This window comes from Peromyscus eremicus, chromosome 15 (genome assembly GCF_949786415.1).
Source record: "Peromyscus eremicus chromosome 15, PerEre_H2_v1, whole genome shotgun sequence".
NCBI classification, from domain to species: Eukaryota; Metazoa; Chordata; class Mammalia; order Rodentia; family Cricetidae; genus Peromyscus; species Peromyscus eremicus.
Genome location: NC_081431.1, coordinates 62,849,481 through 62,870,439, shown reverse-complemented (window position 1 = coordinate 62,870,439; position 20,959 = coordinate 62,849,481). Strand labels below are relative to the sequence as shown.

The window sequence follows — 20,959 nt, the reverse complement described above, 5'->3', positions numbered from 1 at the left end:
GTAAAGATTCCTTAGGGCATGCAAGGGTCAGTCTACAAAAGTTTTAAGAAGCAAGTCTCAGAGTCTCAAAAATGCAGCAATTAATAATAAGTCTTTTTTTTTTTTTTTTTTTTTTTTGGTTTTTTTTGAGACAGTGTTTCTCTGTGTAGCTTTGCGCCTTTCCTGGAACTCACTTTGGAGACCAGTCTGGCCTCGAACTCACAGAGATCCGCCTGCCTCTGCCTTCCAAGTGCTGGGATTAAAGGCGTGCGCCACCACCGCCCGGCAATAACAAGTCTTTTAATATGATTTATTTCAGATATAAAACAAGAAAGTAACTCCAGATGGAAGCTACCTCATATAATTGGCTGATGATGACATACAGCAAGCCCAGCTAGCCCTTGTCTACAGGCAGGCAGGGTATGGTTCTAGCCATGTTTTCAGGGAAGAGGGAGACTCCAGAAAGCAGGGCGACTGTGCTTTGGATTCTCTTGGACTGATTAGGGGTGAGCTGGCCCTTGCTCTCAGATGAGGTGCTTCACCATTGGCTGTGTCCTCTATAAGGAGGTCTTGGAAGCACTCTGACTTCCATGTCCTTCTCTGCTGTAGTATTGTGAGCTGTCAATGTCTGACTCCCATCCGAAAGGCCATGACTACTCTAGGAATCAGGTTCTCCCCCTTAACAAGATTAACCATGATAAACATATTTTTTTCATTGAGTCTATTGCTCAATATTTATTCCAACCCCAACTTAAAAGTATAAATGATAAAAAATGATTACAGCTGCATTTATTTTCATTTTGTAGAAAGTTCAATCTGAAAAGTTCAATTAGCCCACACTTATAAAGATAAATAATAATACTTTCAAATTTGATGTTAATTTGCATTTAAGAACTTTTAACTATATCCTTGCTGCTTTTAATATTAAATTACCTAAGTGTACTTTAAATAAAATACTTATTAATGTTTCTCTATTTTTGATGTTTTTACTATAAAATTAAGATTTCAAGAATGACAGTTGTATTTTAAGAAATGTAAAGTCATTTTTATAACCCATTTTTCTCTGAATAGTTGGGTATATGTGAAAAATTAAAGACTATACAACTTCTCAAGAAAGCTTTTATAACATTACTGATATATAAGCAAATATTTTTCAAATTCATGAAATTCTACAGTGTATCATTCATTATCCTTATTCCCCATATTCTTCAGGATTTTGCTCAAAATATCTGAAGTAATGCTCTCTCTTTACTCTGATGAAAGCACTAGAATAAAGAGTCTCACCCAAACCAAGCTCACACAGAAAACAGAGTAATGCAAATGAGCATTTCAGCCTGCAGGCAGGGAGACATGCATGGACTCCAAGCCCTACTGATCTTCTACAGGAAGAAGCCTCACAGAGTAGCCAAGAGGAAAAACTGAAGTCATACTGTTTGGGTTCCTGTCATGTCTCTGTCAAATGCAAATTATAGAGTCTTGGATGGAACTTCCACAGTTTAGTTTTCTACTCGAAATTAGAGTTATTATCCAGAGCAGTTAACTCACAGGGTTGACTTCATAACTCAGATCCTTCCCATGGATTGCATAGCATACAAACTGTTCAACTGTTTCAATTTTATGGTCCTTGGGGTAGTGTGGGCATGACACCCAAGGAGACACAATAGTAAAATAAGATCTTTTGATTTTCTTCTTTAAACACAAACCTACATTACATATCCAGGTGTGCTAAGAATAGTTGTATTGTTAAAAGCCATAAGGAAGGAGAAGACAACGGAGGTAAGGAGGCTCACAGAGGCTCCTTAGGGAGGAGATGATCAGAGGGGCCAGGCATTGGGAAGGCAAAGTTGGTTGTTTTATTGAGATTTATTGGTAAGAGATCTACCTGGTTCACAAAGGTAGCAACAGCCTCCCAGTTTAATGAGTCCTTAATGAAAGTATTTTGCCAACTGGATTTTTAGAACTATAGTCTATACATTATTCAGAGGGTTCACTTTTCAGCCTGCTAATCATAAGAATTTTCAAGGTGTGAACATCTTTATTGTTCTCCTGGATCCCTTGGTCCCAGTTCTGTCCAAGTGCTGAGTCCACTGGTTTGCACTGGAGGAATGCAGGCCTGACAGTAGCAGGGGTTTGTGTTTATAATGCTTAGACAAATTACAGATGGTTTGGGTAATATATATATATATATGTGTGTGTGTGTGTGTGTGTGTGTGTGTGTGTGTGTGTGTGTGTGTATTTCTTTATTCAAAGGAATGAACTATTCTGCATTTTTTAATTGTTATGCAAGGCCTCATCCATGTCCCTTTCAGTGACTCTCAGAGCCCTCCTTTGAAGTTGAATTAACTTGTTCAGTCTAAAACGATTTGCAAATTCTAAGTAGCAGGCGCTAACAAGAACATGGAGCACAGCAAGGCCTTCCTCTTCCCCTCTGGCAAACGCACAAGGGAGTGTGATTTACTTTAGAGATACGAGAGACTAAAATGACCGTGGCGCATGCATCTTGTTCTCCCTCTGAAGGAGCTGTCAGCACGGCAGCTTGTGGCTGGCCTCTAACAGGACTGTGGTATTTTAAAGGCTAGTTCTTGTTTTTCATAGGAAGCCACATTCTGAATCAGCAGAAATGAAGGGCTGTGTTGTCTGATCCTCCCGCCCCGGCTCCCGGGCATCCTGTGATGAGTCCTAAAATCCAGTGACCACTTTGCTTCCTGTTCTCAACAGCAACACCTGTTTCTCAGTACCCCTGTCCCCTTCTGTTCCCTCCTTAGGCTTCCTCATCTCAACAATGGTTTTGCAGTCTCCTGAACCCTCTTGCTTCCTTCCAATTCCTGATTATTGGCTTTACGGACATGTTATCATTATCTTTCCCTTCTCAGCTGATAAGGAGAAATATTTTGTAATAGTGCTAAGATTTGTACCTGGTGACAGGTGAGTTTAGGACCCCAGCTTCCAAGTATCTTGTTGTTGAAGGACAGAAAGGAGTACAGTAGAAGGCGTGTGTACATCCTTAGGAAGGTTCTAAAATTAACATGTAAAATTAAAACAGTCACATCAACCATTTTTGTTTACTATCTCTTAAGCCTTTAAAACTAATTATAGGGACCTTCTGTAGTCAGCATAGAAATGTCTACACAGCTCCTCCTCCTCCCTATAACAACCCTCCCTGATGTATCGCCTTTACCTTTGACAGTTTTTCTTAATTAAATGTGTTCTTTGATGATTTCATTCATGCATATACTGCATTCTTACACTTTCAGCCTCTCTTATCTCAACCCCACCCCGGTCAAGTCCCTTTTTTCCATCAACATTCCTTTCTCATGTTCATGCCCTTCTGTTTTTTAAACGCACTGAGCTTTACCAGGGACATCTGTGTCACCACAGGCTTGGGTGCCCTTTAGAGCCCTGTAAGCTCACTAGTGTGTCTACAGCTGAGGACAACGACTTCCCTCTTGCCAGAATCTTCTAGTTCAGCACAGAGGATTAGGTCCCCCTTGAGCCCATCCTCTATCCATAGCAGTTGTTGACTGGGCCAGCTTCTTGTAGGTCCAGGGCAGGTGACCACAGCTGCTGTTAGTTCAAGGAGCAAAGGCCTGCTGTTAATGTTTTCAAAGTTACTTTTTCTGTAGGTTTTATCTTAGTAGAAAATGTTTTTGAAATAGCAACAATGTTCGCTTTTCCTCCTAATTATTACTATAATGGCAGATCTTTTTCCATCACAATTTTTATCCTAATCACAGTGATACTAGCAGGCAATTAGGGAAGACTGACTCCCATTTAGCTCCTGTCATGGTTTCCATAGACAATGAATTCCATCTTGCAGTGTGCTGAAGACCAGAAGGACTCTTAGACTAAACCCTCCTAGAAGCCACGCTTTCCGGACAGAGGGCATTTCTGCCTTTGAGCTCCCTGCTCTGTTCTTTGTCTTTTTACGCCTCCTACTTTCTCTCTTTGGTCACTTTCTCATCTCCCCAAATCGCCCCAGGGCCTTTTCCCTCAACAGTAATGGTTTTAATTTTATGAAGAGTAAAAAAATGTTAGGTCATTTCTTTTCTCTAATTCTCCCTTCATTCTACCTTTAGCTCTTAGCCAAATGTCCACAAAACAAACAGGAAGAACTTCTCAAAATGGGCTGGGAAATGAGACCATAAAACAAAAAACCCAGTACACCACCCTTCTATACTTCTTTAAGCACATAATTATTGGCTGCCAATTGCTCTGTAATCTGTATTCAGACTTATTTTTATTCTGAATGTTGCTTTGCCATTTTTTGATCTATGGTGTAGTTACTCAGAAGCAATAGAAAACCTATCCATGGATGGGCATTTTCTAATTGATTAAATTAAATGAATTAAATTTGGAAACTTTTTGACATGTGTCCAAATTTCACATAATTACTTCTAATTGCAGGAATTATTTTTTAGCTATCAAATCTGCTGTATATACACACATCTTCCTGCCAAGTTGTATTGCATTGTACTCTGCCAAGAGAGTCACAATATGGCTAAAATTAAGCTTCATTAGGTATAACGGGATGAGATGCAATTTGATTCTTAAAGCTGACTGTAAGTGCTGGAAGATAGATTTGCTTTTCTTCTGTCTACCAAGTTAAAAGAAAAATACATTATTTTGCAAATCCCAGTGGCAAAAGGTAACTGAAATAATTCATGTAGCTTCTCAAAGGAAAAGAACTTCATGCTTAAAACTGTGCTATTATTTATCTTTACCCTTCATCCATTTGACTCCCTCAGTCTGTAGAAGAGGCCCTTTTATTTTAGCAGAAGGTGGATTGAGTTTCTGCCAAGTCAGTGTACTCCCTAAATGGATATGTCAGAGGCAATATTGTTTCTGAAAAATCATTTAGAAAGCAGCATTTTTACATAAGTAGGCTCTTTCATTAGTTTTGAATTAAATTTGAGCAATTGCTGTTTCTGTTATGGCTGCTTCTTGGAGAGCCCAGGCACTGAGGGCTTCCCACGTCCTTGAGTCAAAATTTCCTTTGGGGTTTACAGTGGCTGTGTCAGGCTTGGAAGATTGGAAAGGATGTAACGTGTCTGTCTAAGCTGTTGGTGGAGGTTGAGGATATTCACAAAATCAAATATTTTGCATAAAATCAACCAGAGATTGAAGGTTTAATTTGTATGATGATGATGTGGAAAGAAAGCAAAATAATGTAAGTTTCAGGGTGTCCCAAGAAATGTCTTTGGTTTCCATTTCTGGCCTTGAAAATGCTGGAGAAAAATTTGTAGTGATTAATTCCTCAGATGCTTCTCTTTGTCCTGAAGATAATGTGCACTTCATTATGCCCTGACAGAATTACATGTGCTGCTTTGTGAATTTTGAAAGAATGTCTTGGTTTCCTTTCATCTAATAATGTTATATTAAAAAAAAAAGAAACATCCATTAGCTGTGATGATAATGTTTTCCCCTTAGGCAAATGACTCCTTGTTTATAAACTCAAGGGGGCTACAGAGATATTAATTACAATTAGCAAAATAATATTTTCCAATTTCATTTTAATTCCTATTAGAAGGGTTAAAACAAACAGATTAAATCTTGCAGAATGTTGGGGTGGGAGTGGGATTCTCTCATAAATTTTTGGATCATACTATTTTGTTAATTCAAATTAGCTTGGATTCTAGCTGATTTAATTTTAAATAATAAATTGTAAAGGTGTTCATCATTCCATATGTATTATAGTTAGTGGTGTAATTATCCAGTGTAGTAGTCACATGGCCTACCACCCCAGGAAGTTTTCTCCTGACCTATGTATAGTCCATTTTCTTTAGGTTTGTGTCCTCATCTGAAATCACCTTCCCTTAAGGAAAACAATGAACTTTATTCCTTTCTAGAATTTAGAACAGCACACATTTTATAACATATATATCGCCTACCAGCCTATTTTGCCCTTTGTTAATTAGCATTCTGTTCATTGAGTTTTTCATCATTTAAGGAAACTATGCAATCATTAGTAACAGACTTCAACATTTCTTGTAGGGCAGGTCAATTTAATCATTTCTTATTGCAAATGAAAAATTCCAGGTTAGGTACCAGAATATTCAAAATATTAATTACTACCAAATATGAGCAATCACTTAAAATACAGTAATGTATTCCTCAGAATTGGGAAAGACTCTGATCCATAGAGATCAGGCTTTAACCTAGTTAAAAGTTTGTGATGTTTTAATATTTGGGATCATTAGAGCTCTCTGAGAGAACTGAAGTTGCTATCTGCAGAGCCTGAGCAGCCTGTGAGACCTGGGCATCTTCAGTCAAGCAGGTGTCAGTGCCTGGGTGGCACAAAGCTTCCAGGTGACCATATTGAAAGCGAGTTGGGGGAAAATGCAGAAATAAAGATTTTTTTGCTGAGCAGGAATTCATGGTGTTTGGGTTGAGAGAGTTAGTCAACAGTCATTTCAGAGGAAAGAGTACCTTGACTACGTAGCAGTGATTCTTATGTCAAACATTCTAACTAGAATTTGACCCGAGATAAACGAAGGCTCAGTAACGTATGGACTATATACATCACCCACTTCCAGCAAGAGATGTCTCCACCCACTCACTCCCTAAGATACTGTAATCTAAATATCCATACTCATTAGTATGGAGTAAAAAGTAATTAGTCTTCTGGGACAGAGGAAATTTGGCATTCACTATGTCCTTTTCAGTGGGCCACATCTGAACATAGGTTAGAATTCTGAGGTAGTAATATAAAGAAAGGCTTGGGTTTAGTTTAAAGGGTTAAATTGGGCTGGAACATTCATGGGTTCCTTGGATCTATCATATCTCTGGCAACCTCTCGTAGACTGTCCTTCATACAAAGGCTATCCTGGTACAAAGAGCCACATCTGTCTTGACTGGTGCCTTCATTTTCATAGAAAGAAAATCAAAGATAGATGGAAGTGCGTTTGCTTCCTAGCCTAAGGCTCAGGTCTTGCTATCCTCTGAATTTGATAATGAAATTGTACAAACCGTCTGAGTCCTTGGAGTTTAGTTTTTCAGTCAAATTGATTAATTAAACTCAGTTTAGCCCTAAAGCTGACATCCAGGGCTAACAGTCAATAGGTATAGAAGCATCCTATGTTCACCCTTCTCCAGGGTTCTGAAGCTGCTAAGTGCTTTGTGATGTATTCATCATTTATTTCTGGAGCAAATATGTCCTGGGGTGGGACTTGGGGTCATGAAAGAACTAGGCTGACCCAGACACATCGATTCGGTGCCTAAGTGCAGCATCTTAGACATGTCACCATGGCTGGAGGAATTTATTGATATGGATTAAGATTGACTGTCCATCAAAGCAGCAGGTGCCGAAGAAAAATGACTGTTTTGACAAATGGTTTCACCCTATCCCTGAGTCTCTGATATGTCGCTCTAGAGTCCCCAAGGAAATTATTCCCTGCTCTTTTTCCAGGTAATAGTGACTATCTCTACTTTCAAATCTTATATTACTTGCATCGCCTAACAGTCTACTAATTGACAGTTGAGTATTTATGAATGAGGGCTTCAGGGAACTTAACCCTTAACCACTTGCTATCCTCAACTTCTCTTCATAATGAAACAAACAGGTCTATTTTAAGTGTGGCTGTGGTGTCCTGACAGATTCAGCTGCAGGGCATGCTCCCTTGTCTCTTTCTAACTGCACTTCAGCTAAGAACCTTTCCTGCCAGGCATTCTGGGAGCTTCACATGAGATTTACCAAGATTTCACCATGTGCCTGGTAGACACTTGGCTGGTGGATTGAGTGGAGTCGGCTACTGTGCCGAGCATCAGATGCAGAGAGATGGTAGCATACCACTGATTCACCTTAGTGTTGAGAAGTTTGGGGTCTTTTCAGCGCTGGCATCTGGTACTTCATCTGGATGGTGTTGAAAGGAGAGAGACATGGTAACAGAAAGAGGGCAGAAGCCCATCCTTGACGTCTTGCTGGGCTCCTGGATACCTATGTAGTTTGGACCCAACCCCAGTGGAATGCAGTTCTATGAGGAGAAGGTCTTGGACTGTCTTACTACTCTTCGTCACTCCTCCATCAAGAACACGGTGTTAACACAAGCTGTGATGTGGGTCACTGTGTACTGATTGTCAGCTTTTCTGAGTCAACATACAAACACACAGACACACAGACATACAGATGTACAGACACACAGATATGTAAAACTCACTCACATACAGCATGTTTTATGAAGCAGATTTGTTCCTTACTGGCAGGTGGCAAGGAACAAATAAAGTCTAACTTTTCCTGAGCCAGTCTTCCAAGGTACAGAAAGCACATATCTGTATGCTCGGATCTGCATGCCTGGACTGAAAGTGGCCCACTCCAGGTTTTATACATTAGGGCACATGGCATAGTACCCGAGGATACCTTGTTGTGGGGTCACTAGTATACAGTCCATGCTCTTTTTGGCCAGTTCTTCTATCATGATGCTAAATTTCTAACATATTCAGTAGCTATTCTTTGGAGTGGTAGGCAAGCAGTTGAGGGAGAGCATGGTCAGCCTAGAGCGACTCAAAAAGTGTCTCATGCATAATGGACACTAAGGAATTTCAAGTAAAAACTTAACCTAATGAAGTGGTTCACAGAATAAATTCAGAAGCCAGACTGCCTAATTCCAGATCTTATCTCCACCATTCCCTGGCTAAGCTTGTGGGCAAGTGAGCTAAGATTGTTTTAGAGGGTTTTTATTATTATTATTATTATTATTATTATTATTATTATTATTATTATTAATTCTGTCTGTGTGTATCTGTGTAGCACATGTACGTGTGAGTGCAATGCCCATAGGGGCCAGAAGAGGGTGTCAGATTACTTGGAGCTAGAGATACAAGGGGTTCTAAGCCAGTCAAGTGGGTTCTGGAAGCAGAATTCTGCACTTTGATTGCTGAGCACTCTCTGCAGCCTGTGAGCTAACATTTCTATAGTGTAGTTATTTTATTTTAAAACTAGAGATATTAAGAACAGGTATCTCAAAGAGAAGCTACCCAGACCAAAGGTGTCAGTATCTGTTTGATGTTATGACCCATGCTTGGTATACATTATGCATATTTAGTAAATGATTAGACTAATCAGCTGCCATGCCTACTTCCTTCTGGTCTGTTGCAGGAGTTCCTTTCTATGCTTGTGGGAATAAATGCCAACACACATAGGATGAGAGCCAAGCACACTTCCACATTAAGACATCTGGCTTTGTTGTTTTTTATGTGTGGGACACTCAGATGCCTTTCCTTCCATTGTCTGTTAATCTGTTGCCTGACTTAATCTTGTTGGTAGAGAGTTCCTTGAACACAGACACTACCCAAGAGTGGCTAGTTTAAATGGTGACTCAGTGGTTTAGAATGGCTGAGTTATTTACTCAGCAGATGTGTGTCTGTATAGATTGCCTTATTCTGAATCCAGCCATCTCATAGATCCATCTCTAGTTTTGGTTCACATCCCACTGACAACTGTAATATGATCTTATTACTTCCCTTATCAATATCCCTGGACAGATTCCCTAACTCCCCAATATCTGTTCTCTCCTCCTTTCCCTGCCCCCACTCCATGACATACATATTTTCACATTCACACTGACAATTTAACTTTGCCCTTAACTTTCATTTTAAGTCAGAACTATTCAATTTCATACACTTTAAAATAATTAATTGTAGCTGGGTAGTGGTGGCACATGCCTTTAATTCCAACATTCAGGAGGCAAAGGCAGGCGTTTCTCTGTGAGTTCGAGGCCAGCCTGATCTACAGAGCAAGATCCAGGACAGGCATGAAAACTACACGGAGAAACCCTGTTTCGAAAAACCAAAAAATTAATAATAATAATAATAATAATAATAATAATAACAATAATAATAATAAATTGTAAATAAAATATTGGTGTTGTTTTCACAATCCTTTCATTTGCTTTCACAAATGATGCAGACTGTGGCTTTGCTCATCAGAACCCCCACCCCAGCTCATAAACCTGTGTCTTTTTCCATGACAGTATTTGTTTTCTCTTTTGCTGTTGATTTGATTCTTATTCAAAGCTCCTCTGCTCAGAGTTGTGACGGATTGCAGCCTTCACTACATCTGATGCTTCTCTACCCAGAGAGCGAGGAAGCAAACGGGGTAGTGTGACATACCACCCAGTCCCCTCACACCACTTCCCACCTTTGAGGCATTTTCAATCTGTTCAACTGGATACAAATGACATGTGGGAAATATTTACAAAATAATACAAGCCAGTCAGTAGATAAAACTTCCCGAATCGAAGCTACTGCTCACAAAATTTGGAATGTCTCAAAACTTTTTCAAACGGAGGCAACTCTGTGTAGAAAAGTAAACAGCTCTATATTTGTATTTCCTTTTTGATGTACATTTTGAGAATCAAAATGGTACTGAAAAACATGTTTTATTATGAGGTTTGCATGCATGCTTCTTAGATGCTAGGATCACTTTTGTCCCCCCCCCACACACACCCCATTCTGCTAGTAATTTTTTTCTTCCTAAATATTACCTCCTTGTTTTTATATCTTATTATTTTTAATGTGGCTCACACGGTTCATAGCTGGGTAGACTGTTAACAGCTTTGCTCCCCTGATGCTGTGCCCAGTACCTTTTACCACGATGAAACTAGCCAGTAAGGGATGAAGCTTGCAGGTTGATTTATCCTGTGACTCAAGTATGTGATGTCTTCATCAATAGCATCTTCCCGTCAAGTTCTGGAGGGTAAACAAGGGCAATGACAGCAGTCTTTATCTTGGGATGGTTTACAGGACCCTTTTTATTTATGAATATGGATATATTTTCAGACATTTCTGCACTAGTAGGTCCCCATATGGCATTTTCAAAGGTCTTTAATATAAGGTTTCCTTTCCTATACTCCCTCCTCCGTCCTTCCCGCCCTTCTTGCCTCATTCTTTCCTTCTTGTTCCATTCCACTATTCCCTGTTCACCCTTCTTAGAATCTGCATTCTATTCTCCTTTCCTTGAAATCTCCCTTTCACCACCCTTCTCTTGATGGACACCTGAGTCCATGCTACAATTCATTTACTATCTGTAGTAAATACTGCCGCAGTAGACTCAGACCTGTGTCTTTCATGTGTTATTTTCAGGGGCTCCCGTTCCCATTGTTAAGTTTGCACAAAGGCCAGGGACTTGTGTTTTCCTCCATTGCTTGTCTTCTTGTGGTGCTGAGGTCTGTGGGCAGAGGACAGTGAACACCACTGAAGGACAGATAGTCACTGTACCCTGAGGGGACCCAGCCCAGGCCCCCATCTGCGCATCTGGAAGCTCTTTCTCCTTGGAGCCCTGAACCTCTGAGTAACCCAGTTAGGAAAGTTCCTCCTCAAGCCAAAACCGCAGTCGGGGTCCAATTTTTCTTCTTATTCGGAAGAACCATTTTTCTTCTGTCTTTGCCAGCTCCACCCCTCCGGGGAGTCACAGCAGTAGATTGGTTATGCTAAACACTGCACCTTAGGGGTTCGATTTTGATGTTTTTCACAGTGACCCAGTCATTTATATTGTTAAGATAGACTCTTCTTGAAACTTCACCAAGACATTTAATTCTGTTTTAAATCATACCTCTGGATAATTTGTGTCTGTGATATTTCTACTGCTCTCTCAAATTCCCTGGGAGTGCTTTGCAATGCAGGGATCTCAAGTGCATGCCCCTGTCTCTGTCTTACTCACCCCAAAGGCTAATAATATAGAACTAAACATTCTTATTAGAAAATGTTTGTCTTGATTGCATATACTCTCTAGAATCATAAACCTGATTAGGATATGACTTTAGGAAAGTCCAAAGAATGTGACATAGGCATTTATGTTTTTGTCCTTTAGTCTCTAGGCCTGTGGAAAGTACATTATGTTTGGGACCTGCCCCCTCAGCCTCCCAGCTCTGCAATGTCCCTTGCTCGACGGCCTGCATAGTATCTTCCTGGTCATCCTGGGGCCCATGTGTTCATGAAAACTGCCGTGATCCTCAGGGGAAGAAAGGTGAGTCCATGCCATGCTTCATGCACTTCCAGTGTACACATTACTCTGCAGCAGACTAATCCAGCTTAAGCCAGCATTTGTTTGTATTTAAATAACTGGCTCAGGCTTGGCAGCATTTAGTTATTAGGGAGGCAGCGAAGGACATTTCTGTGGAGCACAGAATCCGACCTTGATTGACTTTCATATTAAACTCATAGCTGAATAAGTGACTGTTACTCAATTGGAAATAATGTTGGTCCTACTGTCGCAGCCTAGTTGGTAGAGTGCTAGCCTAGCATGCATAAAGCCCTGGATTCAACTTGCAGTATCATATCAAACCAGGCTTGCTGGTATATGCTTTAACTAGGGTAGCAAAGACAGGATGATTAGAATTTCAAGGTCATTCTTGGCTACATAATGAATTTGAGGTTAGCCTGGGCTACATGAGACTCTGTCTCAAAGAAAAATAAAAAAAAAAAATCTAACTTACTTTTTCATATAAGTGATGATTACACTGAGGTCCATAGACATGATTCATGTAATCACACCAGAAACCAACTATTTTTGTTATTGCTTTATTTTTAGTTTTCTACATTTAGCATCTGGTCTTATATTTTATATTTTAATAAAGGACACGATGTATGTGTGTGTATATTGGCTAGTGTTTATTGCCCTCAGGCTTAAAGTAACATCTTCAATTTTTTTTTCAATTTTATTTATATTAGCCGTTGCAATCCCATTTTCTCCATTTTGTATTTAAAATGTTCACCCCCACCCCTGCAAGCCCAGAGGCACCATGCCATCCTTCACTGACCTTTCAAGCTTCCACAAGTGTCTTTCTCCTTGCATGTTGTGCTAAGAGAAAATATTCCTTTTATTAATATGAAGAAAAATAAGAACCAATGGCTTCCCAGATGGTAGGTTGTGTTTGCTCAGCTATAATCTTACTTTACATGCAGAGAAACAACACATGCCCAACTGTTGAGTGCAGTGATCCTTTATGTTTCCTGTCTGTGCAAGAAAATGCCATGGCCACTACAATCTCACGTGACTGTCATCTGCGGCTTGCCCCAGGCACACACATGTGCATGTTCATGGCCCAGGCTTGCAGGGATTTCATTTTGCTCTGACTCTTATTGCAAGTAAAAAGAGGAAGAACAGTATTGAATCTGGGACAGGAGGATGCTAACTTTGATTTCTGTTTGTTTTTTTTTTCAACAACTTCTAGAAATCAGTGTCTTAATAGGTCCTGGCAGGCTAAACTAAACTCCTATATAATATGAATATTCTCCCAAGTTCATGTTTCAAACACTGCCTTCACGGCTGGGACTACTGTTTCTGAGTGCTGTAGAACCTTGGAATTGAGAGGAATAGCTAGGACAGATGAGTAACTGGGGACACATATTTGAGGACTCTAGATCGGCCACACTTCCAATACTTCCTACTTCCTGGTCTTCTAAGATGTGAACTAGCCCGACCTTGAGGTTCAGCTACTATGGATGGAGCCTTTTCAGTCACTGTGCTTTCCCTGATGTGTGGGGCTGTTTCCTCTGAACTGGGAGCCAGAGTAAACCTTTCCTCCCTTTGCCAAGTTGCTTTGGTCAGATATTTGCTTGTAACAATGTGAAAAAAGATAGTGCATCGCATAACCCCAATATCCTTATATTGCTTCAGCTTATGGACACTGAAAAGTTTCCATTAAAACTAGTAGCACAAATGTGCTCTCTATATAATTAGAACTTATCATTTGCTTACAGCTGTGTATGAGACTCCTTAGGGTGACTTACATTCTCTTAGAGACTTACATTCTCTTAGAACCTAGAACTCGTCCTCCTGTAGTTCATCCGTGCCATACCAGCTTTTAGGGCTACTCCCAAGAAAACCAAACCACATCAAGCTTTACCAAAGCTGCAACTGCTCTGGTCAGGGGTGTGCCTGAAAGTAAAATTGGACTGCATGGAGGCACGGACTGCCATTCATTTTTGCTTTCAAAGCTGCGGAGTTCTGAACACACCAAATGGACCTCAACTTATTTGGGACACTTATGGATGTAGGTAACATGAGACCAGTTCATGTTGGTTTCTAACCAATGAAGAGACTTATTAACGCAAACATCTGAAAACAGAATGGCCACCAGGATGACATTCAACAGCACGAACGATGTCAGGGCCTCTCGACTTTCTCCTTTCCATCCTTCTACTTCTCAACTCTGCAAGTTGCTGTCTTCTCATTGCATTGTTCTCCACAGCAGCTTGTGTTTGATAAGCCATCTTCATACACCAAAGCTCAGTAGGGAATTTTATTTAAGATGATAAGTAATGTAGGAGAGAACATCATCTCCAGTAGTTCCAGGAAGTGCTCTAGGGAGGAACATCATGGCTGATGGGGTTGTATGCTCATTCCTGCATACTCCCTGACCAAAGGATGGGGCTTGAGTGGCTAGGTCCTAAGCTTATGTTCCCAGAATGCAGAGTGGTTCAGCTGCTCTCAACCTTCACAGGCTGAGGGTGCAGAAGAGGAAGAGAGATAAGGGGAATGGTGGGGATACTTTGAGAAGTCAAAAGTGATTCTGGGGCCACATTTGTAGGTGATTACTCAATAGATTAAGTTTTTAGTCCTCTTGTTCTGATCCATTGGCTTCTTTATGGCAATTTGGAGTATATGTGTTTTTTTTCCCTATTTCTATGTTGTATTTTTTTTTGCTTGAGCCAAAATGTTCGTAAAACACTGTGAAGAATTGATGTTTTAAATTTTATCCCAGGCTTCTTTCTCCACATACCTCAGACACATCTCTGGAATTCATTGGAGAAACCTATAACTCTTTCTCCTTGTGGATTCCCTCAACATACCCTTGTGTAGTACTTTCTTCTCGCTGGCCATTATTCTGATCTCCACACAAACGTTCACACACATGCACCTCCAAAAACATGCACATGTTCATACACATATACATAAACATCAATGAACACAACAACAATAGCTAAGCCAGGGCTGACCCCCATGCTCCCTGCTCCCCAGTGTCTTTCCAAACACATAGACTCATTAGTCGATTTTCTTCCCAAGCCCAAGGACATTTGGACCGAGGTACAAATCCAGCCCTGGGAAGAACAGCCATCTTCCAGCTGTGCACTGAAGTAGCCAGGTGAACCATGACCCCTGAGAATGAACCCGTGAGCTGACGTAGATCAGGAGGGATGCTGACACCAGCCTTAGTGCAACTGCAGGATCATCAGATGAAAAAGGACCCTGCAGTCACAGGAGTGGGTAGAAATGGAGGGTAACAGGTAAACCACTGAGTGTGCATTTTGCCCCAAGCAAACGTTTCTTTCAAAAGTTCAGTCTTGGGTTCTGAAAGACTATATAAGGGCATGGGAGTTATGACCTGGGGTGGAGGGGTCCTGCAGCCTTTGGGGGCATGTTGGAGTTGCTGTTAATATCTTTGTTTTTAGAGAGCTCAGACCGAAACCAGGTGACTTCAGTGTACAACTCGAAGATAGCTTCTCCTCTCATGGCTAAGTAACCATGGGCAGAGAAAATAGACAGCTTTTGTAATTGTTATTCAGGGCTGACAGTTTGCTATTTTAAAATAATTCCCTAAAGCAGAGAGAAATCAGTCCTCTAGGTCTTGCTGGAACCTGGCAGGACCACCTGCCTCTAATTCCTCTTGGGAAAAATACGGAATGGAGTTCTCCCTCTGGGGAAATGACTCCGTGCCTACAGGCAGACCAACTGTGTGATGGTGATGGGAGCAATCATCTTGTTATTTCTACCAACTGGTGAGGATGAAGTCTGTGTTCTTCTCATTCTCTATTTCTGTCCCATGATCCTGTAGGGACTGGGCCAGAGTCCTTGATTGGCACACAGTAAATATGATTTAGAATTCCACAGAGGCTGGACACATAGGATGTGTACTAGGTGTTGAAAAAACCCTGGGACAGCAGTGGGAGTGTGCAGATTCCTATCTGAATTCCCTACAAGAAATGCAATCAACTCACAGCAGAAGAAATCCAAAATACAGAAAAGTTCCTGGATGGTTTATAGCCTCATACATATGTACACAGGTACATATTTATACAGATATACTCTTTAATAGTTATACATATGTGTATATACTTCAGAGAAAGAAAAGTAGAAGATTTGAGGTTAAAATCAAGCAAACAATGAGGAAACAAATGTGGAAAGATGGAGACCTTTGTCCAACACACACACCCTTCTGATCACATGGCTTCGTCTTAGTTTGTTCTGTTCTCTTTATTCACATAAAAAATAGAAAGGGATGAGGGATTTAGATGGTAGGAAATGTTTTATTAGCTAATAGAATAAATCGTTATAGAAATTATCTTTTTCTGGCTGTTGTTCTCCATCAGGCACCCCTCAATCAGATATCATCTAAGGCTCATGGCTGTCAGCTACTCAGAATGCATTAGGAAATCAGTCAACATTCACAGGCTCTGCACCTTCCATCACATCAGTGACAGGCAGACAAGGGGAGCAGCGCTTGGCAGGTTGGTGCTTGTCAAGTGAGGCTGGGACACTTTCCAGAGGAATTTAAATGGGATCAGGTTGTATCGTTTATTGCTTTATCTCGGAGATACTCCCACAGTGTAGTAATTAGAGAAATACAAAAGAGAATCAGCCTGAAGAAAATGCTGATGGATGAGCCCCACACATAGATGTGAGGCAGTTTTCAAAATTCCTCTTGATGCAGATTCACCTGACACCCTTGTTCCTTGCAAACAAGTTCTAGGAAGGCAGCCTACTGAAAGGAGTTGGATGGCGACCTCTATATGTGGCATCCTAATAGCTGCCGCTTCTACACAGGACTTCAGGGATTCCTCCCCTGCTCCAATGTAGTTCCCCAACCACAGCACAGAAGAGCATGCAACGTCCCTACAGGAAAAGACATTTTTAAATTGAGACTATAGGACTATTCTTAAAGACATCCTTCACATTCTGAAAAATTAGCATAGGCAGTAAACTGAGGTCAGAAGTCACCGACATACCTGAAATCTAGTTTTACTGTGGAAATATTTCTCTTTTCCATTGTTGCTTGCTGGGTTGGCTCTATTTTTACATGTATATGAATTCTATAAAAAAAATTTGGCTTTATTACAAATAATATCCGTGTTAGCCAATGATTTTTTTTTCTTGTTCTATTTTTGTGTGTCTCTGTGTTGGGGCAGGCAGTAAGCTGTACCTACTTCTTATGTAAAGGATTGAAGGTTTTCATGACTGCTTTACCCTATCAATGCTCCTATTTTCTATGTTATAACAGGCTGGGAAATCATCATGGTTGATATCTAAGTAACTGGAATCAAAGATTCAGTCTAGGGGAAAGGGGGCTTCTTGATTCAGTAAAGTACTTACTTATCATACAAGCGTGGTGACCTGAATTTGATTCCCAGAAACCATGTAAAATAAGTCAAGTATAGTGTTGTGCATTTGTAATCCCACTGCTGTGCTGCCACAGACAGACTAGCCCCTGGGGCTTGCTGACCAGCCAGCTTAACCTTCGAGAGTCCTGGGCCATGGAGACACCCTGCCTCAAAAAACAAGGTACATTGAAAACAACAACCTAAGTTTCACTCTGGCCGGTACACAAGCATGTACATGCATGTATACACACATACATATGAACACATACACATACCTGCAGTCTTATCAGGTTCCTTGTCTCAGCATCCTCATCCAGGGCTTCCAGAAAAAGAGGGCAAATGCAATGTTTAGCACACAGTAGACTTCTGCTATCTGTGTGTAGTCTGCTGGCTATGTCTTCTATCCTAGCTCCATGGGTTAGCATGGAAACAGTGCTATTCATGAACAGCTCAAGGGAAGCTCACAAGGCCACTGTTACCCCCATGACACAGTAGAAATAGTCTTCAGACTTAGATATACCTTGAGTCTCCTTAAATTCTTCTCTGCTTTCACCTAAAAAATGTTGACTTCTCTTCTGCCACCTTCTCTTCTGACCTTACTCTCCCCAATTCACTATTCAGTTTTGTCTGTTTGCCTATGGTAGAACGATACATGAAACCATAAATTTTGGGCTCAGAGCTCATGGCAATACTAACAACAACAACAACAACAACAAAACCCTGAGAATAGTGGTTCTTTCAAAGGTGCATGGTGAATCTCTGGCTATGAAGTGATGATTGTTATTGTTTCCTACACAGAGCCCTAAATCCTTCTCTCTAGTCTGTCTAGCTTCAGTTTAAGGGACTGACCCAAGATGGCTTTCAGATGTACCTTGTGAAGTGGGACCAAAAACATGAGGTTAGAGCTCTGGTCAACTTCCTACCCTCCTACCCTACTGGTGACACACCCTCAGAGAAGTAATATATTGCAATCTGACCTTTGTTTACACATATCTAGAATGGTCAGAGAAGCTTACAAAAGTCTAGAGGGTTTAAGTTTGGAGTAATGTAAATGAACCATCTCTCACTCTCATGGTTAATTGCTGTGCAGGCCCTTTCCCCTTCTTGAGTTATATGGAAATGAGAGTTAGACATTTGCCTCTTGTCCTTCCTCCAATGCAGGACATCAATATTCATATGGTTTTTAATATTTACTGAATAATAATATTTGGCTAACATAGAGTTCAATAATTGTGAAACATTGGCTGTCCCAGCCATGGTGAACTTGGTGTTGTATTTCTCTTGGAATAGAACACCTGGGAAACCCTGTTGTTTACTGCAGGCATGGATGCCCATGTGTGAGGAAGTTAAGTAGAACAGAAAGCCATGGTGCTTGTTTTATGCTGAGCTTGTGGTGTGATTTGATCCTACTTAGAGTCTGGACAAGGGCAGCACATACACACACAAAAAAAAGAGCCTGAAAGAATTTATTGTCTGAGGAGATACACTCTATAGATTTATGGCAAGATGGACGCAACATGATTTATAGAGGGAAATGGCATGAGCCCCTCACTGGCTTTAAGCTCCAGGAATAGGACACTCAAATCCCTCCATAGAGAATGCTAAGTTTCCGTACTGTTCTTCAAGCTGGTTGTCAAAGTGTAAATCATGCTATTTCTTGTTCAAAGACAAGAGCTAAACAAGTACAAACAAATGCCAGGAAATAAGCAGGGCACGGGTGTTATGTGTAAAAGTAGAGGGCATTCAAGTCATGTGGTGGCAAGAGCTGAGAAGTCTTTAATTTATGCAAAGTGTAGTTGAGTGCCCTGTATGCCCCTTGTAGCTGTCCTTGAGTTCCCAAAGAATGAGGCTGAACTTTCTGTAGGTTGTATTTTGAGTATTTAATTGTGTGGAGCTAGGTGATAACAGAGTAGTAATCTCTGTTGTTATTATTATTTTAATTGACATTAAACTTAGGAATTTTAGTAATATTGTAATAGTCACTATCTGCTAAATGATGTTGAAGTAGTATATTAGTTTTCTGTCTTGCTATGATCAAATACCTCACAAAAATCAAGGACTCAGTCAGGCGGTGGTGGCACACACCTTTAATCCCAGCACTCAGGAGGCAGAGGCAGGTGGATCTCTATGAGTTCAAGGCTAGCCTGGGCTACTGAATGAGTGAGTTCCAGGAAAGGCGCAAAGCTACACAAAGAAACCATGTCTCTACCGCCCCCCCTAAAAAAAAAAATCAAGGAGAAGTGTAGCTGTCCTGCCCAGCCCCACGGACCCCGGAACTGCTTATACAATAATCACTCAGAAGCTCATATTAATTAAAATTGCTTGGCCATCAGCTCAGGCTAACTATTGACTAGCTCTTACATCTTAAATTAACCCATTTCTATAAATCTATACCTTACCACATGGCTTGTGGCTTACTGCTATCTTTACATGTTGTTTCTCCTGGCAGGGGCTGGCAGTGTCTCTTGACTCAGCCTTCTACCTCCCAGAATTCTCTTCTCTGCTTGTCCCGCTTATACTTCCTGCCTGGCTACTGACCAATCAGCGTTTTATTTATCAATCAATCAGAGCAGCATATTCATAGCATCCCCAGTAGAGAAGAAAGGTTTATTTGATGTTACAGCTCAAGAGATAAAATCCATAATGGTGGGGAAGGAATGGTGACAGGAGCCCAAAGTGACCAGTCACGTTGCCTCTGCAGTCTAGAAGTAGATTAGTGAACAGGGGAGATACGAATGTCAAGGCCCTCCTCCAATGAGCTACTTCCTCCAGCAAGGTTCCACTTCCTAGAGGCTTTACCACCTCCCAAACAGCACTACCAACTTGGGGCTGGACGTTCAAACATATGAGGGGTTAAATTAAAGGATTTTTGGCTACAGATGCAGCTTACTTGGTAGAGCACTCACCTAGCATTGAGGAAGTCCTGGAATCAATCTCCCTTACCACAAAAACCAGACATGGTGACACATGCCTATAATCCCGGCACTTGGGAAATAGAGACAGGAGAGTGAGAAGTTCAAAACCATCCTCACCTCTGGAGTGAGTTTGAGCCCAGACTGAAGATATATGAGAACCAGTTTTGAAAAAGAAATTGAAAGACCATGATGGGTTGACAGAATTTGAGCATAACCATAGGAGATAATGTGGGTGAGATCTATGCCCATAAAAGTGATAGATATATCAAGAGAACCAAGGATTGCAAGTCATGTCATTAATGGATCTCAGAGAGTTCTCATTCACTCATTCATTCTTTTCTTAAAGTCATGTTGTTGTTATTGTTTTTCAATGTTACTTTAAATTATTTAAAGCAAACATGTTGTGTACAAAACAAAGTATAGCTTCTACTTCTGGCATCTAGACAAAAGAGAGAGAGATATTATGAAAATGCCCATGTTCTCTCATGACACGAGCTCAAGAAAGCTGAATAATAAAAAGCCTTTTGAAGCAAGTCCACACCCTCCATTTTCTTATAGTCTTTATCATATTTTACAGTATTACAGTTGATCTTTCCTCTGTATGTACCTACCTTACTCCTATTGAAGTATAGTTTGTGATTCTATAGCATTTTAAAACCTGCCTATGTCCTTATTACAGGCTCTGACTATGGGAATTTGAGAAAACATGCCCAGTTAGCATAGAGAATGAAGTCCTAGAGACACCATCTATA

General features: G+C 40.7%; 1 protein-coding gene across 1 annotated transcript in view; it reads left to right on the top strand.

The window, feature by feature from the left end:
* Positions 1-20,959, top strand: part of Thsd7b (thrombospondin type 1 domain containing 7B) — a 697,290-nt gene that overhangs the window by 226,882 nt on the left and 449,449 nt on the right. Inside the window, exon 5 of the mRNA XM_059280451.1 lies at positions 11,783-11,938. Coding sequence (XP_059136434.1) covers positions 11,783-11,938 — 156 coding nt within the window. The remainder of the gene's footprint in view (positions 1-11,782; positions 11,939-20,959) is intronic.